Genomic DNA, 24,540 nt, shown 5'->3' with positions numbered 1-24,540 from the left:
GAATTTTGTAGTTTTTATTGCTTTAACATATAAATAGTAAACAAGTCTCCCAAGTAATTGGGTAACCAGTTGGAAATGGTTACTGGGAGCCATTTAAACATTGCAATTGTCTGCGAATAAAAATCTGTCAGGTCAGTTAAAACCATGACATATCTTAAGCCACTGTCCTGTGAGTGCACTGATCACTCACTGTGGACTTTGGTGAACAAAGGGCTTCAGTCAAGTAAATGTAAGAGCAACAGGATTAGATAAATATTTTCAAATTTTCATGGTGCAGCAGGTGTAGGAGGGAGTTGATGGAAACCTTTGGTAATGATAAAAAAAATTAGACACATGACATCCTTAACACACTACCATCAAGGAGGTGGTAAAGGAGCATCAAAAGCAGGCTGAGTAATAACTTCTTTCCATTGGCTGGGGTATTGATTAACAGTATCCTGTAACCATATAAATCATCCAAAATATTTATATTTTTATTTTGATTATTTATGTGATTATTACGCATTGTGTATCATGTTTTTGTGTGTGCACCATGGTCCGGAGAGGTGACATTTTGTTGGGTTGTACATGTACGATCAGAAGAAAATAAACTTGAACCTGATCTACAATGACCATATCTATTGTAAGTATCTGCATTTTGAGTAACTTTGGCTGAGAGCTTATCAACTGGAACCTGGAGTTCAGATTCTGCAAATCACAGGAAAGGAGTGTAGTTACTTGGACACTTTGACATCCCCTTTCACTCAACCACAGTAGAATTGATCAGTCAAGGGGGACAGGAGACACAGACAACAGCTTTGCAAGGTTCTTGTCCTGGCGGTCTGTATGGATGACAGCAGAGTTTTTAATAAGAAAACTGAATGTACAAGGAACCATTTGAGTTTTGGGAATGAATAGTAATGCAGTGATAACAGGTACAAATACAAAATTGCCTGCCTGATGCCAAGGTTTAAGGCATTTTCTCATGTCTGTTACAGAATAGAATAGGAGAAAGATCCATTAATGATTCCGAGTAGAGAGCAAAATCTGATAAAGGACTAAGCATATCAAGAATCCATATTAAAAAGCAGAAACACAAATGTAATAATGCTTGGAATATTACTTGAATCATGTGCAAAATGCCAGATAGTAAACAAGACTAGAGAATTGAAAGTTCAGCTCTGTGGTGTAAGTGCATATGTTAAATACATAAAAATGTTATTTACATGATATACTTCAACTTTTGCCTGCCACAAGGCAAAGAGTCACCATGAACATTATCCAATGCCCCTAACAATCAGAGAAAGAAAAGCAAGAGTCCCATCAGAGACAGTGTCAATGGATTCGCCTCCATCATTCCTGCAGCTTATGCAACCGCAGACTCCTGTTAATCTATTGACAGCCCAAGCTCCTGGCCCAATCAGGGAGCCTTCAGTGCTCAAGGGCCTTCGGGGGCCCTTCTTGCCCTCAGCACCCTCTTGAATCCCAGATCCAATTGCTGGTTCCCATTAGCCAGTCTCCAACAGCCTGCAGTCTGATTGGGCCCTTCAGCCACAAAGCACCAACTGCCCATAGCCTGTGTGACTCCTTCTGCTACTGAGCATCTGGCTAGTCCACTGCCATGGTCACATTACCTGTCGGCCTGTAGAGTTGTCTCCCATGCTTCTCAACAGGCGAGGGGGGAGGGGGGGGGGAGGTTGTTCTCCCAATTTTTGTGACTGCAGCTCTCTCAGAGTCTGCAAAACCAACTGGCAAGCTGCCCAGCACAAATGCTGCCATCTTGGGTGCAGATCTCTATGGTTGCAGAATTTAAAAAAAAACACTGATGATTCCTTTAACAGGCCATTTAAAGACTGTACCTTGCTGTTGGGATCCTGATTGGGTATCAGGTCCCTGTGGAACAGCACATCTCTTTCTGTGGTCCCTGCTCTCCCAGATCAGCACTACCATTATAGCAGCTCTGGCAATGCCGTTTCTTTATACAATTTCAACTTCCTGTAATAAAAAGAATGTAATAATCATAGGTCTCATCAATCTACCTCTAGACTGTGAAACCAAATTAGCAGCAAAAGTGTTGAGAATTAACTCAAAGAGCATTGAAAATATGAAATTCTGGATCAGTGTGAGGGCACAAGTTACAGTAGATTCTTTTGTCAGTACAGAGATTAATTGAAGATCTGACTGTTAAGGAACCTTTTGAGGTTGTAGAATTTTATACAAGAAATGAAAATTGAAACCAGTTTTAAATCTGAACAAAGCAAACGAAATAAGCTGATAAAGAAATGATTTTTTTTAAATAATCAAGTAACAAAATTATGATAATTTTTTGCATTTAAAACAAAAATCCAAGAAAAATGGTTCAGCCATTGCAATTCAGAGAAGTTAAATATAGTATTAAATCAAAGGAAAATAATAATAATGATGTCAGCATTAGAACTAAGTCTGGGGTTCGTAAACAAAGAAGAACCAATGTACTGATAAGCAAAGTGTGGAATATAAGATTAGACTAGTGAGAAACATAAAAACACTGAGTGCTTCAAGATAAGCAAAAAGGAAAAGATACGTATCATTTGATATCATCCCTATAAAGGAAGATCGAAAAAAAAATCACTTCCATCAAAACCAGACATACAATGGCAATCCCTATGCCATTAGTGTTCTGTGATTAGTAAGGGTTTGCTTAAGGTGGTATGTGAGTGGGAAGGGAAGATTGAGAATCACTGCTCGAGACCAAATTGTTATTGAAATATTTTATTTGAGAAAAATTGTCATTGGCCCATTTCCTTTGGAGTTGATCCTCCAGAGTTACTCTGGGATTTCATAGATTTGACCAAAATTAAGAAAAGTTATACACATTTGTAGCTCAGATATGACTGAAGACCTTGCCAGTAATTTCTGAAGTTAACCTTATTGCCCTGGGCCTGAAAAGGGACCAGATAACAATACAAGATTTCCTTCCATTTCAGAACCAGCTTTTATTTTAAATAAAAATTCAATAGGTACAGGTCAACATTACTAACTTTAAAAAAAAGATTTTATTTATAAGTGAAAGCAATTTCACAAAATTCCCCAAATCGAATCTAAACTCAAGGAACTTAAACTCATGAAATTCACTTGTTATTGTCGGCAAATAATTTACCAGCCACTTCCATTGTGCAAGTGTATCCACTGGCAATTAAGACAATCTAGATGAAGAGAATATCAAAATATTGATAATTCATTAACACAAAGGATATTATTAAAAGTATTTATTCTAGATACAATTTTTTTTTGCAAAATTACAAGTATTATAAATGTCTCTTCATATAAATAAATGGAGTTTGTACAATTATATATAAAACAAATTGTTTTACATTTTACAGCGACTAGGAAAACTAAAGATATAAACATACAATTGGAGTCATATAATCCACAACACCTTCAAAGATTAAAGGTGCTCAAATTTTCAGAAATTAATTCTATCAGAATTGGAACAAACATTTTGGAATAATGGGTCCCAGCCATTTGGATATTTTACATGTAAATGCAGTCAAAATAATTTTGTTACAAAACATATTTAAATTAATATGTATAGTCAAGTCATTCAAGTTGTTATACATATTTGACATCCTGACTTGTGTCATTCCTTTCACTGTGGCCCGTGTCTAGCTCTGAACATAGTACCTCTTCAAATTGTACAACTAATGCTGTACAAAGAAAGATGGTAATCTACTGAACTGACATAATACTAAATGCATAATAAGTTAAACTTGGGAAGATGCACTGGCAAATCTATACACATCTCAATCCCCCTACCTTTTATTTTTCTATTTTATAGTCTGAAAAGTAGACTGGGAACAGATGGTTAATTATGAAATTTCACTCAAATGAAACATGATCAAATTCAATCCCCCTACCTTTTATTTTTCTATTTTATAGTCTGAAAAGTAGACTGGGGACAGATGGTTAATTATGAAATTTCACTCAAATGAAACATGATCAAAGACAATCCCCCTACCTTTTATTTTTCTATTTTATAGTCTGAAAAGTAGACTGGGGACAGATGGTTAATTATGAAATTTCACTCAAATGAAACATGATCAAAGACAATAGTATACATTCAAGTGATAAAATCAAAAATGGAATTAATTTTGATCTACCTCATTTTAATGCATCTAACATTATTGAATACTAGCAGTAATTGCCCTCATGTAACTGGAACAAAGTAAATGAGAAATATGAATTTTGTTCAGGTAAATAATTTCCTGTGCTGTTCATTCACGTTCTATTTTTAGTATAAATAAATCAAATTTATTTTGCTGTAATTTATAAATAACTAAAATATTTCCTGAAGAAACCATTTTCAAACATATTAAAATATTTTGGACAACTATTACATTAAAGTGAAAACTAAGAAAATTTGTTAAATGTACTCACCTTCTGGTGATTTTATTTTTCTAAACTGCCTTCCTAAACGCACATTGCACCTTAAGCAATCCCTTCTGTGATTAGGGAGGGATTGCTTAAAGTGGTTTGTGAGAGGGAAGGGAAGATTGAGAATCACTGCTCTAGACCCAATATTTTACTTGAGAAAAATTGTCATTGGCCCATTTCCTTTGGAGTTATGAAATTGTGCATATAACAAGTCAATTAAGTACGATTAAAACGGTGGTTTTCAAACTTTTTCTTTCCACTCACATACCACCTTAAGCAATCCCTTCCTAATCACAGAGCACTTATGGCATTAGGATTGCTTAAGGTGGAATGAGAGCTTAAGGGAGCAGTTAGAAAACCACTGATCTAGTCCATATAACACTGATCATTTAGATCGGCCAGGAAGGAAAACAACTAAAACCTTTGGTCTCATGTTCACAACCTGGACCATTCAAAAAAAAATTCTATCTGTACAAAGTATCTTTTACACTGTTTTGAAATATGACTAAAAAGTTCTGCTTTCCTTACCAATGATACGAAGATAGCTTTAAATTTAGCAATAGATACACGCTTAATCTTTTTTGTCAAATTATGCAACCTAATTTTGTTTCATTCAAAAGGAATAACACCTTATTTGCAAAGAGAATATGACATAAGTATATCTTAACTTTAAAAAAAATTATTGCTTAAATGAGAGTTTATAATTATATTTTATGCATTTATTATTAAAGATAACTTTTTCTAAACTGCACCTCGTAACAAGATCACCACTCTGTAATGGGGTGTAGATATGCATAACTTGCAACATGTATATATTTTTTCAACAGAACAACACACTATTCTGTGACCATTTATTTCATAACTTTTCCCAACTTGCATTAAAAATGCAGTATTTGAATGAATAAGATTTCAGGATCAAGAAGCTGAAAAAAATGATCTTATCCCAAAGTCAAATATCAAGAAGGTATTTTCACATTTAGACAAGTCTTTTTCATCTTGGGTGTTTGATATTAAAAGGCACAATCTTCAAACCAGAAGGGAATACAAAAAGGAAATGGAAAACATTTTATTATATTTACCGCTTCTAGGTTACTTGTTTCATAGCTGTTTGCTGTATCTTAATAAGTATGCACTGAGTCACATGTTTTCTGAAAAATTCCACAGACTTCAAAAGTATAAGTTTGACTATCATGTACTTTGGAAAGTCAAAAGTTATAAATTTAATGCAAGTCCTTCCTTACTCTATTAAGTGAAGCAATTTCATCGAGGAGTATACATTTGGAAAGATAGTATACAATGGAATGGATTTTAATATTTTGGAAGGTACTTCTAAAAGATAATTAGATTTTATTCAAAAGTAATTCAAGCGTAGTCTAGGTCATGGTGTTGAATATGCATTAATAAGAACATTGACTATCTGGTCCAGTGCAATAATCAGAAAGTCCAGAGATCTACTGGATTGTTTGGTTAATCAATAATCTGTCTAATGGAAATTCCATAAGGAGGGCAAGATGGAGATGAATCAATCCAGGCCTCAACTGTACCTTCTTATTCTGCATTAAAAAAAAATCCTAAATATACAATCTTCGGTAAATAAATGATCTATGTTTGAGTAGAAACTTCTTGCAATTAATCCACTTGTAAAGGGGAATAAAAAAAGCACTATCTGCAGTTATCCATGATATACTGTAAACTTGGAAAGAAGGATCTTGATGGGATGCCAACTGGTTCCTGAAAGCAAAAGAGCCCACTACATTTTCTCATCTGTACAGTTAAACATACTTGCCTTATATGAAGTTATCAAATTAAAACATTAATTACATCTGTTCTGCATGTATCATTCAAACCAATATGGCCAGTTCTGATCCACTTCTGGGTTATGATTCAAAATTTAAATATCTAAATCTTAAGTCATCTAATGGAACTGAAACAATATTAAATATAGTAAAAGGATTATTTGAGAAGTTATGACTAATACAATTGCCTCTAAAATAGTTGAAAGGTTTGAGGATGATACTGCCATAATTCATTTTAACCACTAATGTAATCCATTCTTTAAGTAAGTACTGTAATTTGCCTAATTACATATTGCACTGATACACTGCAGTACAAGAAATTCATACAAACCACTGAAAATTAGATACATTTGTCTCAGAAGGATTAGAGTAATTTTTCCAACCAGTTTACCATGCATGCAGCTTTGTAGTTTCATCAAGTGAAATAGTTCATTCAGGTCTGCAGGAGAGGAATTATTTGGAAGGATGTCAATTTTGACAGTTGCAACACAAGCCTTACAGTTTAATAAGGATGGCTAATTATTTTTGAATACAGCATGCAATTTTCATAAATATGAATGCAACTTTGATAACTGAAAAGATAAAGAGGACACAGCATCAATTAAATGCTCAAATTCTCACCATACAATAAATTGCCTATTTGGTACAAAATAGTGATAAACCAAGACATTTTCAAATAAAACTATGAATATCCATTTGCCATATTTCAGGCATTATTAAAATATGCCTGTTTTCCTTCGGTGCAAATGAGGTTAAAAAGTGTTTCCAGCACAGCTAAGAAGTGATTGGTGGGTGACAGGTACCATGTCTGACATTTTATAGAAAATCTGGTTTCTCCATAATATTATGCTGGTGCTTCACATGTGACAACTGGATAAATTCACATTGATGTGAAAGGTGCCAAAATTACTTCCATCTTCAAATAGTCCTCTGAATAATTTACAGCCAACTGATTCCATGACTTAAAGCGATGTTTCATTTGTTTGAGGTCTAGAGTTTTCTTCCTCCAACAGTGCTATTCTTTGCTTTAGCATTCTCACTTGTGTCTCATGTCTCTCCACCATGGCCATCATTTGTGCTTCCAGTTTCTTAAGTTTATTTTGATGTTTCTTCTTTGCTTTCTCATATGCTGCTACTAAATTACTATAGGTCAACAATGAACAAACATGACCAAAACGTTGTTAGATCACTTTGTAAAATTTAGATTTATGCATAGATTTCACAACAGTGCATTTGCACATTGTTAGGATATAAATATTAATATTTATTGTAATTAGTTTTTTAAAATGTAGCTAATGGTTTTCAATACATTTTTCTCTGTATATTGTACGTAGAAAAGCAAATTATTAGGGAAAAAAAACTCAAGCTACCTCTCCAAGGGAAACTCTGTAATTGGCCCACAATTTGCAATAAATATTTCTATTTGCTTCATGCAGCTCACCCAGCATAAATACATGATTCAGTGTTAGCTTATTCATGAGGGTCCTGGGCCATGAGCTACAGGGGTTTTGGGGATGGTGGGGGGGAGAAGGAGAAAAGTTACAGCAGCAGCCCTATCCATAAAAATGCTGAAATAAATGTTACAACTGGTTAAGTTAGCTTTCCTGACATTTCTGTCTGTCAAATGTCCTGCTGTGCCATTAAGCTCAGCTCAGAGTCCAGATATAAACTGGACCAAAAGAATCTGGATCAGCTAGAAAAATGGGGTACAAAGTAGCAGATGAAATTTATGAGGTTTTGCACTTTGGCAGGATAAACCAAGGTCAGTAGAGCACTGTGGAATGTGTTAGAACAGAGCGATCCGGAAATAGATAGAGAATTCCTTGAAAATGGTGTACATAGGGTTATAAAGAGAGTTTTTTTTTGCAAAAGTATTAAGTAGAGAAGCAGTGATGATATGTAGAAGTTGTACAAGTCATTGGTGAGGTCAGATTTGAAGTGTTATGTGCAGTTTTAGGCCACCTACCAACAGAAAAGAAGCAGAAAGACTGACAGAGTGCAGAAATAGAATTACAAGGATGCTGCTGGAACATGAGGAACCAAGTTATAGAGAAAGGTTGAATAAGTTAGGACTATATTCCTTGGAACATTGGATAATGAAGAGAGATTTGACAGATTACGGAGTATGGATAGGTAAATGCTACTTCCACTTAGGTTGGGAAGATAAGAACATGGGTTAATGGTGAAAGGTAAAATATTCAAGGGGAACATGAGAGGGAACTTCTTCACTCAGAGGGTGGTGAGAGTGTGGAACAAGCTGCCAGTGTGAATGTTGGATGCAGGCTTGATTTCAATAATTAAGATAAATTTGGATAGGCACATGGATGGGAGGGGTATAGAAGGCTAGGGTCTGGATACAGATCAATGGAAAAATAATTTGGCATGGACTAGATGGGCTGAGTGGCCTGTTTCTCTGTTGTAGTGGTCTTTGGTTCTAATGATCTGCCTCAAGACATCCTGTCTGAAGTAAAAGTACAATGTGGGAGAAACTCAGCAGGTCAATCAGCGAACTTTATACAGCAAAAATTGAAGATACATTTCATGCTTGAGCCCTCTGTCGAGCTACAAGCAAAATGTAGTCAGGTGCCTTAATAAAATGAGGGGGAAGTGCACAGACCCAAGGTAATAGCTGGATAAGGGAGGGAGGGCACAAGATAAAGCCGGGGTGGGAGGGGTAATAGCTGTGAATAGAGAAGGGGTTGGAGAGCTAGAGGAAAGGAGACAGAGGGACAGAGAGGAGAGCGAAAGTGGTGTAGCAGAAACTGGATTAGTTAATGTTAATTCTATCTGGCTAGAAAGTGCACAGACGGAATATTATTGTCTGAAGTTCAGTTGGGCTTGTATACTACTCTGCAATGGGACAGCTGTGACAGAAAAACCCCCTGTTCCACCTTATTATTTCTATAATTATGATTAAAAAAATAATGACAACTAAATCAGCACTACGAGTTTTCAGAATCAGTTTGTAGAATAGATTCCTCCAAAATCAAAAAGAGATGAAGAATATTAAAAAATTGGCTCAATTTGTTTACTCACATCTTCACATCTTCCTTAAGCCATTTAAGATCATCTTTAATTTTCATTTGTTAGGAAGCTAATCAAAATCCAATAAGGGGAAAGTAGCAATATGCCTATTTAGATGGTTATTATTTAAAATCAATGATTTGATCAATGTAGCTTAAAGCAAAATTACATTTTTTATATTGTAATTTCAAATTACTTACCTGTTTGCTCGTTTGAGGTCATTAACAAACTCTGCAGATTGTTGATGTCGCACTTCACTACTTTTTGTCATTCTCTCTAACGCAGATACCAGGTCCTGCACACGTGATTTCAATTTTTTCTCTCTGTATTTGCCAAAGACAAAGCAGAATAAAATAGCAGAGATTTTGGAATAGAAAAAAATAAAATTCAATCCAACATACCTATATTACTCATACCCGAACAGGATGCCCTCTTATACCTATTATTTTTTCTAACTCTTGAAGATTGGCTCACACCAATCTACAATGCTCTTAAAGACTGTCTCCTGGTATAATTTTCAAGAACAGATGGTGAAGGATTCTACAGATTTTCAGTCTGGCAGTTAAAATGCATGTTTATTTTTTATTACAATCCAAAATGAATCTATTTTTTCTCTGTATAATATTATATTCAAAGACCATAAGACATAGGAGCAGTAATAGGCTATTCAGAACATTGAGTCTGCCCTGCCATTTAATCATGAGCTGATCATTTTCCCATTCATCCACATGCTCAGCCTTCTCCCCATAACCTTTGATGCCCTGGCTAATCAAGAATCTATCAATTTCTGCCTTAAATACACCCAATGGCCTGGCCTCCACAACCACCTGTGCAAAAAAAATTCCACTGATTTACCAGTCTCTAGCTGAAGAAATTCCTACTCATTTCTATTCTAAGTGGACACCCTTCAATCCTGAAATTTGTGCCCTCTTGTCCTAGATCAATGGCTTTCAAACTGACTCCCTAAACTCAGATTCCACCTTAAGCAATCCCTATGCCATAAATCCTCTGTGATTACTAAGGGATTGGTTACGGTGGTATATGAGGGGAAAGAAAAAAGTTTGAAAACCACTGTTTTAATCATACTTAATTGACTCGTTATGTGCATGGTTTCACAAATCCAAAGGAAATAGGCCAAATTTTCTTAACCAAAATATTTCAGTAACAATTAGGTCGAGTGCAGTGAGTCTCAACTTTCCCTTCCCACTCATATACTAGCTTAAGCAATCCCTCAGCAATCCCTTATTGAGCACATGGCATTGGGATTACTTAAGGTGGAATGCGAGTTTAGGGGGCAGTTTGAAAACCACTGTCCTAGACTCTCCCATCACAGGAAAAAACTTTTCTACATCTACTCTGTCCATACCTTTTAACAATCAAGATGTTTCAATGAGATCCCCCCCTCATTTTCTGAAATTAGAACGAATTCAGGCTAAAGCTGTCAACCTATCATGATAACCCTTTCAGTCTTGGAATCATCCAAGTGAACCTCCTTTGAACCCTCTCCAATGTCAGAACATCTTTTCTCAAATGAGGAGCCCAAATCTGCTTACAATATCGCAAGTGAGGTCTCACTAGTGCCTTATAAAGCCTCAACATCATATCCCTGTTCTTATATTCTTGATATGAATATCAGCATTGTATTTGCCTTCAGGCTATCCTGCATAAGGTCTCCCAGGTCCATTTGCATCTGGGTATTTTCGATTTTCTAACCATTTAAAAAATGTCTGCTCATTTACTTTTTCTACCAAAGTCTACTTTCCACTTTATATTCCATTTGCCACTTCTCTGCCCATTCTCCTAATTTGTCCAGGTCTTTCTGTAGCCTCCATGTTTCATATCATCTGCAAACTTGACCACAAAGTCATCATTTCATCGTCCAAATCATTAATATAAAACATAAGAAATGGCCCCAACATCGACCCCTGTGGATCATCACAAGGAACTGGCAGCTAATCAGAAAATGATCCTTGCATTCCAACTCTCTGCTTCCTGCCAATCAGCCGAAGTTTCACCCACGATAGTGTGTTTCCTGGTAAACCATGGGCTCATATCTTGTTAAGTAGCCTTATGTACGGCACCTTGTCAAAGGCCTCTTTAACATCCAAATGCACAACATCCACGGCATCTCCCTTATGTAGCCTGCTTGTCACTTCCTCAAAAAATTCCAATAGGTTTGTCAAGCAAAATTTTCCCTTAAGGAAACCATGATGGCTCAGGTCAATCTTGTCATGTGCCTCCAAGTACGCTGTAGCCTCATCCTCTACAATCAACTCCAATAATATACCAACCACTGACGTCAGGCTAACCGGCCTATAATTTCTTTTCTGCTGCCTCACACCCTTCTTCAATAGTGCAGTGGCATTTGCAATTTTCCAGCCCTCTATACTATCGAGAAGAGGCAGAAAATCTCGTGAAATGATGCGAGAGTAACAACCTAAGTCTCAATGTGGACATGATGAAGAAGATGATAATGAACTTCAGGAGGACCAGGAATGACCAGGACCTCCACGACACATCAATAATTTTGTAGTAGAGTGTAGAGAGCTCCAAGTTCCTTGGAGTTCACTTAAATAATGGCCTATCATGGACACTCAACATTGCTCACTTGTCAGGAAGGCACAACTGCAAATGCACTTCCTGAGAATACTTAAGCAGGCAAGGCTACCAGCCACCATTATGTCAACCTTCTATAGGAGCTCTATCAAGAGCTTCCTGGCTGGCTACATCACAGTGTGGTACGACTCCTTCATAGAAATGGATTGGAGGTCAATCCACAGGACCATAAGCATGGCAGAGAGGATCATTGGAGTCTCCCCCATCCCCAACCCAGCAATCTACAGGATCTACTGGGACCATTGAGTGAAGAGGGCACACAAAAATCATTGAGGACCCCTTCTACCCTACACACAGCATCTTTCAGCTGCTCCTGTTGGAGAAGAGATACAGATGTATCAGAGCCAACACCACCAGGCTGAGGAACAGCTTCTTCCCAAAAGCAGTGAGAATGCTGAAGGACCAAAGGAACTGCCGACACTAACCATTCAAGTCTCTCACATTCATAAAACAATATTTATTTGTATAGATGAAATACTTGTCCTGTATAGGTGTTGTTTTGTCTGTAAGTGAATTATGTCAGATTGCATGTCTACGTGCTTTGCACTGAGGACCAGACAATGCTGTTTCATCAGGTTGTACTTGCACAATCAGATGACAATAAACTTGACTATACCAGTCTATTGATTCCTGAAAATAATTACCAATGCCTCCACAATATCCACTGCTACCTCTTTCAGGACCCAAGGACGCAATCCATCTGGTCTCAGAGACTTATCCACCCTTAGACCATTCAGCTTTCTGAGCTTCTTCTCCCTTCCTTCAATACCCTTCAATAAATGGCATACTGCTAGTGTCCTCCACAGTGAAGAGTGATGCAAAATTTTCATATAGTTCCTCTGCCATTTCATTGTCTCCCATTATTATTTCTCTGGCATCATTTTCCAATGGTCCTATATCTACTCTTGCCTCTCTTTTACTCTTTATATTCTTGAAGAAGCTTTTTGTTTCCTCTTTGATATTAACTGCTAGTTTACTTTCATCTTTTCCCTTGTTATGAGTCTTTTAGTTACCTTCTTTAAGTTTTTAAAATGTTCCAATCTTCTAACTTCCCACTAATTTTTGATTCTTTGTATGCCTCTTTTGTTTTCACGTTGGCTTTGACTTACCTAGTCTGCCACAGTTGTGACATTTTTCCATTCAAATATTGCCTCTTATTTGGTCTGTATTTATATTACACCTTCTCCATTTCTTGCAGAAACTCCATCCATTGCTGCTCTGCCATCTTCCCTACTAGTGCCCCATTTCAATTTATTTTGGCTTGTTCCTCTCTCATGCCACTGTAATTCCTTTTATATCTCATTTCAGTTTCTCCTTGTTAAATCCCAAATTGAACTCAATGATATTGTGATCACTTCACCCCCCACCCCCCCCTCCCCACCACCAAACCATGGTTCCTTTACTCTAAGCTTTCTAATCTCCTTGGATGCATTACACAACACCCAATCCAGTACAGCTGATCCCCTCATGGGCTCATCAACAATCTGATCTAAAAAGCCATTTTGTTGGCTTTCTACAAAATTTCTCTCTTGAGATCCATTCCCAACCTGGTTTTTCGAAAATGAAAATACCCATGATTACCATAACACTGCTCTTCTAACACGCCTTTTTTACCTGTTGTTGCAATTTATTGTCAATATCCCAACTACTTTACCCGCAGGAAAAGAATGTCAGGGTGAATATGATGCCATGTATGTACTCTAGACAAAAAAAAAACTTGAATCTACTGTTTGGAAGTCTGTTCCTACTTCAAATAATTATCCATCCTTTCAAAGATTATTTGTGTAAACTATTCCACATTTCAAAATGTTAAAACTATTTCTACTGTTCACTTAGAGAAAATAATTTTATTCTGTTCATCCAAATAAATCACTTAATTTAAAATCTATTAAATTTAACTGGACTTTGCTTCAGTGCTGGCACCTTGGGTCTTTTCTTAGATGCAGTGCTTCAAGTCCCAGTTAGCATCAGGAGATTAACATTGGTTTTTCAATTCCAAATGCTGCCCCTTATCTGGGGATAAGAAAAATCAGCCAAGACATGATACTTCAAATTGCCTTACACAAATTTTTTATCCTCTGCTTTGTACTCTTGATCTGATTTAACAAATGCTCCAGGATCTTGCCTTCATAAAATTTCAAACATTTTATACACCTTTACTACTTGATCTCTGTTTCTTCAAATTCTTTGTACTGAAATTACTATCTCTTTGTTCCAAACTTCACAGAGGTCAATTTATGAGTCCCTACTCTTTTTGGTATATACTTGGATATTTATTCTTGGTTATAAATAATTTCATGTATATAGATAAAACACACCCACAAATGTAATGTAGTATGAGGAGAATGGAAACAAAGGTTTAAGAGAGCATGGACATAATTAGTGAAAATCGAAAAAGATGTTAAAAATGAAATAATAAAATTATAAAGTGATTTACTTTGGTAGATGAATGGGAATTACCAATATCAACAAGAAGCATCATTTTAAAAAAGGGTGCAGGAACATGAAAATGCGGTGAAGTGCTTATACACATCTTTTAATGTGACACAAGATGATAATACATTATCTTTGGCTTTAAAAATAATGGCATGGATATCAATAAAAAGGACCTTTCTATCGTGAAAATGTTGCTCATGAATAAATTTCAGCTATTATAAAATCTAGTGTGGATTTCACCTTTGACCAAAATCTTGACTTCAATTATTTCACCACTATCTTCCCCTTTTCAAACGTTATTGCATCAAATTTAAAAAAAGAAAATTAAACATCATCTAAAATAGTTGTATGCAAATTACAATGCAAATATTGCAAAGAAATTTGGTGACAGAATTAAATCATAATAAAAGTGGAATGCGGCTCATTTGTTGATGCTATGAAATGCGTATTGTTTAGAAATAAGACGTGAAAACACCACTCACCGCCTCAATCCATTTGTTATCTCAACTGCAAGCTCAGTATCATTGCACGTTCTTAGTTCAACTAATGATAAAGTATGTGTTACTTCATCACCACAATCCTGAAGTATTAAAGAGATACAAAAAGTTAACCGCAAATCATGCATTCTTTGGAGTATAAATTGTGCATTTATTGAATCAAATTCATGTTTTTAGTTTGTTGTAACAAATCCACAAACAAGGAAAACAACTGTTCCACATGAAAAGATTAACAGATAATAAAGAGAAGGACTCCAGGAAGAACAGGCACACCTGAAGGATGCATGCTTAGTCCACTGCTCCACTCTCTCTACGCCTGTGACTGAGTGGCCAGGCACAATTCAAATGCCATCTACAAATAAGCCAATGACACCACAGTTGTCATCAGAAACACAGGTGGCAATGAGGAAGCATATAGGAGTGAGATAGTGGTTTCTCAAGAACCTTGCACTCAATGTCAGTAAAACTAAGGAATTGATCGTGGACTTCAGGAAGGGGAAGCCAGGGGGATGCAAACCAGTCTTCATTGAGGGTTCAGCAGTGGAGAGAGTAGGAAAATTTATGGGTGTCAACATCTCTGAAGTCCTATCCTGGGACCATCCTGCTGATCATGAAGAAGGCACACAAGCAGCTATATGTCAATCACAAAGGGCAATGAGGAAGTACACAGGAGAGAGAAAGATCAGCTCATTGAATGATGTAACAACAACAACCTTGCACTCAACATAAGCAAAACAAGGAGATGATTGTGAAATTCAGGAGTAATCCAGGGGTACATTACCCAGTCCTCATTGAGGGTTCAGTAGTAGACAGGGTCAAGAACTTCTAATTCTGTCCTACAGCCTCCACGTTAATGCAATCACAAAAAAAGGCTTGCCAGTGGCTTTACTTTGTGAGGTGTCTAAGGAGATTCAGTATGTCATTGAAGACTCTCATAAGGTTCTTCAGGTGCACCGTGAAGAGCATTCTGGCTGGTTTCTTACTGTCTGATATGAAGGCGCTAACTCTCAGAACAAGAATAAATTCCAGAGGGTTGTTAACTCAGCCTGCGACATCACAGGCACCAGACTTCACTCTATCAAGGACATTTGTATGAGGCAGTGTCTTACAAAAGCATCCTCAATCCTCAAAGACCCCCACCACCAAGGTCATACCCTCTTCACTCTGCTACCATTGGGGGAAAGGTACAGGCTCAGCAGCACAAGGACAGCTTCTTCCCCACTGCCATTAGATTCCTGAATAATCAATGAACTAGAGACACTGCCTTACTTTTTGTGCAGTATTACTTAATTTTTTTTTATAGTAATGTTTTAAGATAGTTATTATATGAATGTTTGCTCTATGATTCTGCTGCAAAACACCGAATTTTCATGACCTGTTCATGAGAATAAATTCTGATTTCGTTAGGAGTTTGAGAAGAATTGGTATGTCACCAAAGACTTGCAAATTTCTACTGTCGATGAGAAAATTTTGAATTGTTGCATCTCTGTCTCGTATAGAGGTGCCCAAGGCAGGAACAGTAAGGCAGTCCCTTTGTTCATTGATTATTCACTCCATGAAAGATATCTTTAAGAGGTGGTGCCTCACATCCCAGGCCATGTCCTTTTCTCACTGCTACTCAATATTACAAAAATAACTTCTTCCCCTCCACCATCAGATTTTTCAACTTACAATGAACCTCTGGACACTATCTCATTATTCTTTATTTATTGCACTAGTTATTTTATTTCAAATCTTGTATTTACAGAATTGCAATTTATCATAATTTTGCGCAATACTGTTATAGCAATACAACCAAATTCATGACCCTTGTTAATGACAATAAACCCAATTCTGATTCTAAACTCCAATAAAATTACCTTTTCCTTTAAACTTCATGTTTCCAGTAATATGTTAATTATTTGGAAGTGTTTCTACACATATTGAGCAATTTTATCTTTTAAAAAAAATTGTTATTTAGTTATAAAATGCTGGATGTTAATATTATGCAATTGAATGACAGGCTTCACAATTGACAGCCATGATCCATGTGTTCTAGCCATCAATGTGTGTCAGTTTCATAGAGATGTATATGCCACTCAGATCCAGGATCGTTTTCAACAGCAAGATTGCCAACGAGGGTCTATATCAAGCAAGTTCAGGATAAATGGAATGCGTTTAGTCAATGAGGGCAACAAAATCATTGTTAATGCTTTAACGTGGTGCTAAAACCCCAATGACCCAGGTGCTGCACTTGTGAAATACCAATATGTATCAACCTCCAATCCCCCAAAAAATCTAAACATTTCAATTTCTATTCCATACCAATTTTGTGAAACTGATGCTGCTTACTTAGTTTCTTATATCCACAATAAGATCATGAATAGCATAGCAGAGGTTAAAGAAACAGGCTACTTAAGCCATACACAGATGAGATCTTTTAACCCCTGGAGCCTCATGCACATTGTATCTTCATTCTCAACTAAGGTATTGTAAATATATATAATGTAAATAAAGCAGCTTTACTGGATCTAAGAATGCGAGACAATCCAATGGTTCAATTTACTATGAAGAACAGAGGACAGAAAGATTGATAAACAATTTGAGCAAGCAAAAAATAAATTTTGCAAGGCTTAAACTCAAAACTGAGACTAATGGAACAATGTATGAGGCACTTGAGTTTGAAGTGCATTGAAATCCTTAATAAATTAAAAATCTGAGAGCACGGAGTAACGCGATTGTCTTTTGACCTGCAATCATTTAAAGACCACCAATTAAAACATCAATCACTTCCTTGTGCATTTTTTTTCTGTAGTTTGTGCACTAATGTGTTTATTTATGTGATAAGGAATGAATGAAGTCAAATGAGAAAATTTAATGCCCATGTAGGAGAGAAAGTGAATGTACTTTAGAGTTATGATTAATAATTAAGAAACAAGGAGAGGTGATAATTGAGGAAAATATTGAAGTTAGCATCAGTAATTCAGATTGAGCTCTCAGTATGATTTATTTCCAGGTTTTCCCCGGTTTCTTCCTATTCTTCAAAATATGCATGGGGTTTGTGGGCTGATTAGTCTATTTGGACAGCAAGGGGTTGTGGGTCAGAAGGCCCTGTTTCCGTACATACAATTTAAATTGATTGAAATCGTCATTTTTATATGGTGTCTGTTATATCATGCTAATTGCACTGAATTTAACGGGTATTGGTGAAATGTATTTTTACTTGTTTATCCTTTCCTCCACTGCTAGTTGAGCTGAGAGATCGCATCCGTTGCTCCTTTTGCTCTTCCACCTCCGACTTCAGGTGTTCAATGTGCACCAAATAAGCTTGTTCTTGAGCTTCTCGAGTGCTAAGCTTCAATTCAAGTGCTTTCTTCTCCTTCTCCATCAAATAAAGCTGGGCCTTGAGTTCTGCCATTTCCTCCTTCAAATGACAGAGATACTAAGTTTCAAAAATATCCAAGAATGTATAAGCTGTAGTAAAATACATTTGTTAAAATTCACAAACCTTAAATCCAATTATTTCAAATACAAGAGTTTTTCCACCCCATTTGATCAATGATGAAGTTCATAAAAATAATGCAATCTAACTGATAGAGTTGAATCTTATTGTTCACTCTTTTCACCCTGGACCTCTCCACGCCAAAGCTTGCCTAATCTGAACATGGAGGTCTACCTTGCTAGCTTGCAGCATCCAACTAAAGAAACCCTGCCTGTGAAAGTTGACACCTTCCAAAGCTTTTGCTCATCTTTGCCAAGCATAAAGCATTTCTAATAATCTATGAATTTCTGACATAAAATTCTTTTAAAAATCATTAACATTAAAAATGTAAATTTCTTAGAAAAATAAAATTACATAAACATGCAAGACATTAAACTAAACCTTTTTTTCTCCCCTGTACATCATCCACAGGTTACAATCCACCTTGAATTCAATTTGATTTCTGATCCTATATCCACTCTATCTTTACAAGGAATCTAAGAGCCAACTCCCAGCAAGAATGCTGGGGACTGTCAGCATGATGAACCTGCCACTGATGGGTCTAGTTGCAGATAGAAAAGATTTGATGCATCAAATCAGTCATGGCATTTGGTAATTTTGCATTTGATAAAATAAGTACAGAAATCTGGATTTAACACCAAGACCTAGACTATAATTGAACCAAGTGGCAATTTGTACATAAATAAAATGACTCAATATCAAAGTATTTAAATAATCTGTGGCTCTAACTTGAGGCTGCCCAGAATCAGAGATTTGCAGCACAGAATGATACCATTTGGCCAACTGCCTTCCCAATAACCTTCAACTTTGCTACGATGCAAAAATCTCTTCCTGTATCTTAAATATATTTAATGAGGCAGCATCTACTGCTTCCTTGGGCAGAGGTTTCCACAGAAAATCAGTCAGGATTTTAAAAACATTTGGTATGCATACATGAATATTTTAATTATTGAAACTAATACAAATTCGCAGCTTAAAAAATACATACATGAATAAATATTATCACGTATATGTATTTCTTAATATTTACATAAAACTTTTGTAACAAAATATGCATGTTAAATAAAAACAGGTATGTAATATTTTTTCATGTCTTGCAGCTCTCAAACATCTTAAGTTTATTGTATTTGGCTCTTACGTTTCGAGCCTGTGAACATTTTGGATATTCTTCCAATTAAGAATATAACAATTACCACTACATCGAGGAAGCCAAATTCTGAAAGACAATCATTTTTGCCTTACTAAAAAAAGTTCCTGACAGTGCAGCTTTCTATTTGTTTGTTTTTCTTCTATTGAAACTATGGGACAAAACTTGCTACCACAAGCTCACTGAGCTCTACATGGAAAATACAAACTTATTTTTGTGCATCTCCCTCCTCAATGGCCAGCCTGGGTGTCAATACTGACATATGGATTTTCTAGACAAGACCCATACATGAAATGCTAATCAAAATCAACATATGGTTACACCATTCTCTCAAGCTCACCCCAACATCAACTGAAGCGGTTTCTAAATATCTGTGATGTGCAGAAACATTCAAAACTATTTAAAAAAATCAAAACTTAAAAATGATTACATGTTAAAATCTCAGCCAGTTAAAAATATAAAAACAAAATTAAAAAGTTATTTCAAAAGATTTAATTATCTAACACTTAACTTGCTCCCTCTTACCTGGTTGAGATGAATGGAGTTGTTGCTCCTATGCTGGTACTGGTCTGTCAAGAAATTTTCCCAGCAATGTTCTAAGCACCAAAGCCCCAAACTTGTTAATATAGTTATTAACAACTACGAACAAAAGTTGGTGGAAGAGTTAGTGTGACGCAGGGGTCCCCAAACATTTTAGACCGTCGGCCCATTCAGGGACTTTGTGGTCCCTTCGAGACCCCCAGACATGGAATCCCAGCACTGTGGGTGGGTGGCTGTATGGGGCGGGGGGGGGGGGGGGGTGGAGGGTGGTGGAAGAGCTGGACAGGGAGGGGTTGAGGGGTCAGATGTCTGTTTAGACCAGACAGTCTGGCTTTTGAGCCTCTGTTCTCCATCCGGCAGCAACTTGAGCCGAACGTTAATTTGTCTTCCATTTGGGGTGTTACAGAATTCTGTGTTGTGTATTGGCCAAAGTGTTGTGTGGTTTTATGTTAAAAAGTGACAGCTTGCCTTAGAGAGCCAAGGTGAAGGTGGACTGCTGAGAGAGTGGGAGACGGACTGAGCATGTGCAGAAAATGATCTAAAAATTTCTGGACTTGGACAATAAACCACCACTGGGTGGAGCTGTGGAGTGGAAGAAGGCCCAGAGCAGGAGCCATGGTCTGGAGGACAGTTTAGAATGTTGGGATTTCAACAAGAGACGAATATTCCAAAGGCAGCCAGAAGGATCTGGACCAAGCCAGTAGTTCCTCTCTCTGCAAGCAACACAAGACAACTTCGAATTTTGTGCTCTCTCTTTCTCTCCAAAAGATCTTTTGGCTTCAGTTTACCAAACAAACTGAATTTTGTTGATGATCTTTGCTTCGGCTGAGATCGAAGTTTTGAGAGTCTTGTGTGTTTTGTGTCTAAGTTTTTCTGTGGTATGGTTGGAAATACAACTTAGACTTTAATTACATATGTTATATTTAGGCTGGGGAATTTATTAGTTTTACACTGTTATAGAAATTTGCATAGTAACCAGTGGGCATTGTTATAAAAGGGGGGGATTTTGAATTAAAGTTTGAAGGTGAATTTGTTGTTAATAAAGTAATTGTTCATCTTTACCCCTGTGTGATATGCCTTCTTTGTGGTTGCTGGTTTGATCTTGTAACAGGGAGTGTAGGGCCAACACCCCCAAATGGCAGATAAATTAAGGGGCAGAAAGGGCAATTACCTGTGAAATGTAGGGTCTCAGGATTTGCAGGCCATGCACAACCAGTCAAGGGTGTTCTCCCCCCACCCCCCACTTGCTGGACAGAGGGGTGGGGGTGTGGTGTGGTGGTGCTATTTTAAATCGATCCTCCCTCCCCCAGCAGGGCCGACTCCCTAGATGGTCCCATCGACCCCTGGGAGTTAATATCGACCACTTTGGAGACCCCTATCATAGCGATTAGCACAACGCTGTTACAGCACCAGTGATTTTGAATTGTACTTTCCATGTCTGCATGGCTTTCCTCCTAGTTTCTCCCCACCCTTCAAAAACATATGGGGTTGTAGGTTAATTGGGTGGCACAGGCTCGTGGGTTGGAAGAACCTATCTAAATTTTGGAGAAAAAAATATAATTTAAACTGGGAAATCTATTAGTCCTTTCAAATGGGCAATGCGTGAGTCCAATGGTAGCATTATGATTCCCAGACAGTTACAGTGAGAATCTGTTCATGAAAAAGAACTAGCACAGAACCTGATAACCCATTCAATTCAATGGAGCTTCTACAGTGCTAAGAAAAATGTCAAACACGGCAATATTTTGTTGTTGTTGTGAAGTATTTAAATCTTGTGTTCTTACTATAGAAAGGTAAACTATCATAGGAAAGCTGTTGCATGTCAGAGTATTCAAGAGAATTCCAAAAGCTTGATAGCTTTCTCAGACAAGATTTAGAGAGTGCCTTTGCCTTCTTTTGAAGGCTTCTCAGCAGTTTCCTGGCTCATCCATATGACCCACATGCATTACATTAGTTCCTGGTGACAAACAGGGACTGAGGGCTTTGCTAATCATGTTCGGCATGTTTCTGACCAGCAGTTTGAGCCAATTCATTTAAGTACGGGATAAATGGTTATCCAAGCAATGTGCCGGTGGCAAACATCAATCAGCAAAATGTGGGCCATTGAAATATGAGCTTGCTAACTTCTATTTCAACAACAGCTTTATATGGCAATGAAACTAAACTCATAAAAATGTGTGATTTTTATTCACCTTCATGGCCATGAGTTCTTGCATGAGAACTGCATTCTCTAAATCAAGTCGTTGGCCATCACCCCGTGTTTTAACATCATAACTAAGTGGATCAATATGAACACTTTCCAGCTCTAACATGGTCAGCTTGACAGCTGCTTTGTCATTCTTAAGCTGCTGGACATAATCCTTCAATCTCTGTTCATCTTCTTTTGTAAACTCTGTATCACAACTACTGGCAGTTGAACTTGTAGTACTGAAGAGAAAAAAAAACAATTAGGAATGTATCAATAACATTTTAAAATTAAAATATTTTAGACTTCATAATTCAACCAACATTAAAATCTATATTATTGCACAACAGGGAACATTTTATCCTTCAAAATCAAATAATATTTTGTGCACAAAAAATATAGATGTGCTGTTTAAAATGCGAGTTCTTTCCCCAATTCTAACAGTTTTTCCACTTGCTTGGCTATTCAGCATTAAACATTTTAAGTTTATAATTTCAAATACATATCCACACCGACTATGAATAAAATCACTTTACCTTCAGGTCATTCAGCAATGCTTGGTCCTCATCAACCAAGAACTGTTCTGCACTAGTCCCATTTTTTTCCTCTCATAACCCCATCCACTTTTCTCTTCCCTTCTGTCATGATGCTGCCTACACTAAAGACAATTTACAATAGCCAATCAAGCTAGCAAACAGCACATCATTGGTAGGTGGGAAGAAACCTGAGCACCCAAGGAAAATCATACATCACAAGGACAGAATTATAGAGAACTATGACATGGAATTGTTTGTACCAGATTCCCAACCACATTTGATCACGAGACTCTAAAGGGAATGGCAGGAAACAACTTTGAATGAATCTGATCTACCCGTGGTGCTACAATGCCTGACACCAATTGACCACTGCCATAATTAATCCTGTTACTTGGTTTGTAATTATATGGTTCTCTGTGAATTTTTAAATCTAAATTGTTCCACAATGTTGTGTCTTTTTTTGCAAATGTTTTAGGTCTTTTTTAAGGTTCATTTTTTATAGTCACGTAATAATACATAAAAATGTAATCTACATGATATACTTAAAATTTTGTCCGCCATAAGCATTACCCAGCAGCCCTAAAATTATGAGAAAGAAAAGTAAGAGAATTCTTTAAGACATTGAGTATCTGTGGATTCACCTCCAGCGCTCCTGCAGCCTCTGAAGTCATACAGACTCCTTCAAACCATTGGCAGCCTAAGCTCCAGGTCCAAACTTCCGATACAATCAGGAAGCTTCAGTGCCCGAGAGGCCCTTCGGGAGCACTTCTTCCTCTCAGCACTCTCGATTCTCAGTTCCCATACATGGATTTCATGAGCCAATGTGGGTCCTACAACCGCAAGCCACTGAGCATCCCGCTGGCCTCCTGTCATGGTCACCTTCTCCGTAGGGTTGGCTCGCAGGCTTTTTCCTTCTCAACAGGACATATTCTTCCTGTTTCTGGTGCTCTCCGCCCATCTGTTGCTCACCGCCCCACCCCCATCTGTTGCTCCTCCCTCATAGTATGCTGCTCAGCACAGGCATAGACCACCATGGTTACAGTCAGCTCCTTTAACAGGCTGTTTAAAGCCTGTATGGAGCCATCAGCATCCAACCTAGACTATGGAGCAGCACTCCCTGCTCTCCTGGGTCCACATCAGTGGCAGTGTTGCCGTCTTTTTTCTTGTATGAAAATTGAACTATTCACCTGGTGTGACTGTGAGAAGACAGACTTTCCCAGGGCTGTATATTACATCCAGCTACAGTGCATGCGCCACCGCAGCTTCCATCAAGTTTCATCAGTAGTGCTTTTGCAGCATTCTCAGCTGTCTTCCTGCAATCATGTGCTCTCTTTAACATCATTGTTTTGTTTTCTTCACCTTTTTGATCACCTGTGATGAGATAATTTTTACCTTACAATAATTATACAAGGCAAAGCAGTTCTACTATGCAGAATCACTGACATTTTCCCAGTTTTATCAATTCAATAATAGTCTGACCTAAATGATCATTTATGTCCAACCATACTGCAGGAAAATATATATACCCAATTGTAGGATAATTGGACAAACACAACAAATTCAGCCACTTTTAATGTTTTGCTGCAGGTATTATATTTTAGAACAGTAGCTTCATTTCACAAATTAGCAGGCTGTTGGTGGAGACAAACCAGTTCCCAAAGTGTGGTGGTTTGAGAGGGAAAATCAATCCTGACTGTTCATGAACTGCATCAAAATTTCAAATAATTGTGATAAAGACCTAAGACTAAAATGCTTGGATTAAACTTAGAGAAAATAAAAGCAAAAATGTTCAATCTTTGCAATAAACTCTACTCCTTAAGTAATAAACCCATCTTCTTCATAGTGAATGTTTGAAAAGGAATGAAAGGATTTACAATCTTGCAATCATAT

At 37.1% G+C, this 24,540-nt stretch overlaps 1 protein-coding gene and 1 long non-coding RNA gene across 7 annotated transcripts in view; one reads left to right on the top strand and one right to left on the bottom strand.

Annotated features, from left to right (window-relative positions):
• Positions 1–24,540, top strand: part of LOC138760425 (uncharacterized) — a 177,394-nt gene that overhangs the window by 2,301 nt on the left and 150,553 nt on the right. The window lies entirely within an intron of this gene.
• The window catches only part of mcc (MCC regulator of WNT signaling pathway), a 218,455-nt gene continuing 196,629 nt past the window's right edge, over positions 2,715–24,540 (bottom strand). For all 6 annotated transcript variants that reach the window (XM_069930960.1, XM_069930976.1, XM_069930981.1 and 3 more), the window contains 6 exons: positions 23,838–24,021; positions 22,122–22,356; positions 17,964–18,164; positions 14,747–14,844; positions 9,413–9,535; positions 2,715–7,331 (listed from right to left, as the gene is read on the bottom strand). In XM_069930960.1, coding sequence (XP_069787061.1) covers positions 7,151–7,331; positions 9,413–9,535; positions 14,747–14,844; positions 17,964–18,164; positions 22,122–22,356; positions 23,838–24,021 — 1,022 coding nt within the window. In that variant the 3' untranslated portion in view covers positions 2,715–7,150. The remainder of the gene's footprint in view (positions 7,332–9,412; positions 9,536–14,746; positions 14,845–17,963; positions 18,165–22,121; positions 22,357–23,837; positions 24,022–24,540) is intronic.

This window comes from Narcine bancroftii, chromosome 1 (assembly GCF_036971445.1).
Source record: "Narcine bancroftii isolate sNarBan1 chromosome 1, sNarBan1.hap1, whole genome shotgun sequence".
NCBI lineage: Eukaryota > Metazoa > Chordata > Chondrichthyes > Torpediniformes > Narcinidae > Narcine > Narcine bancroftii.
The sequence above is the reverse complement of the archived record's forward strand: the minus strand, read 5'-3'. Positions and strand labels throughout refer to the sequence as shown.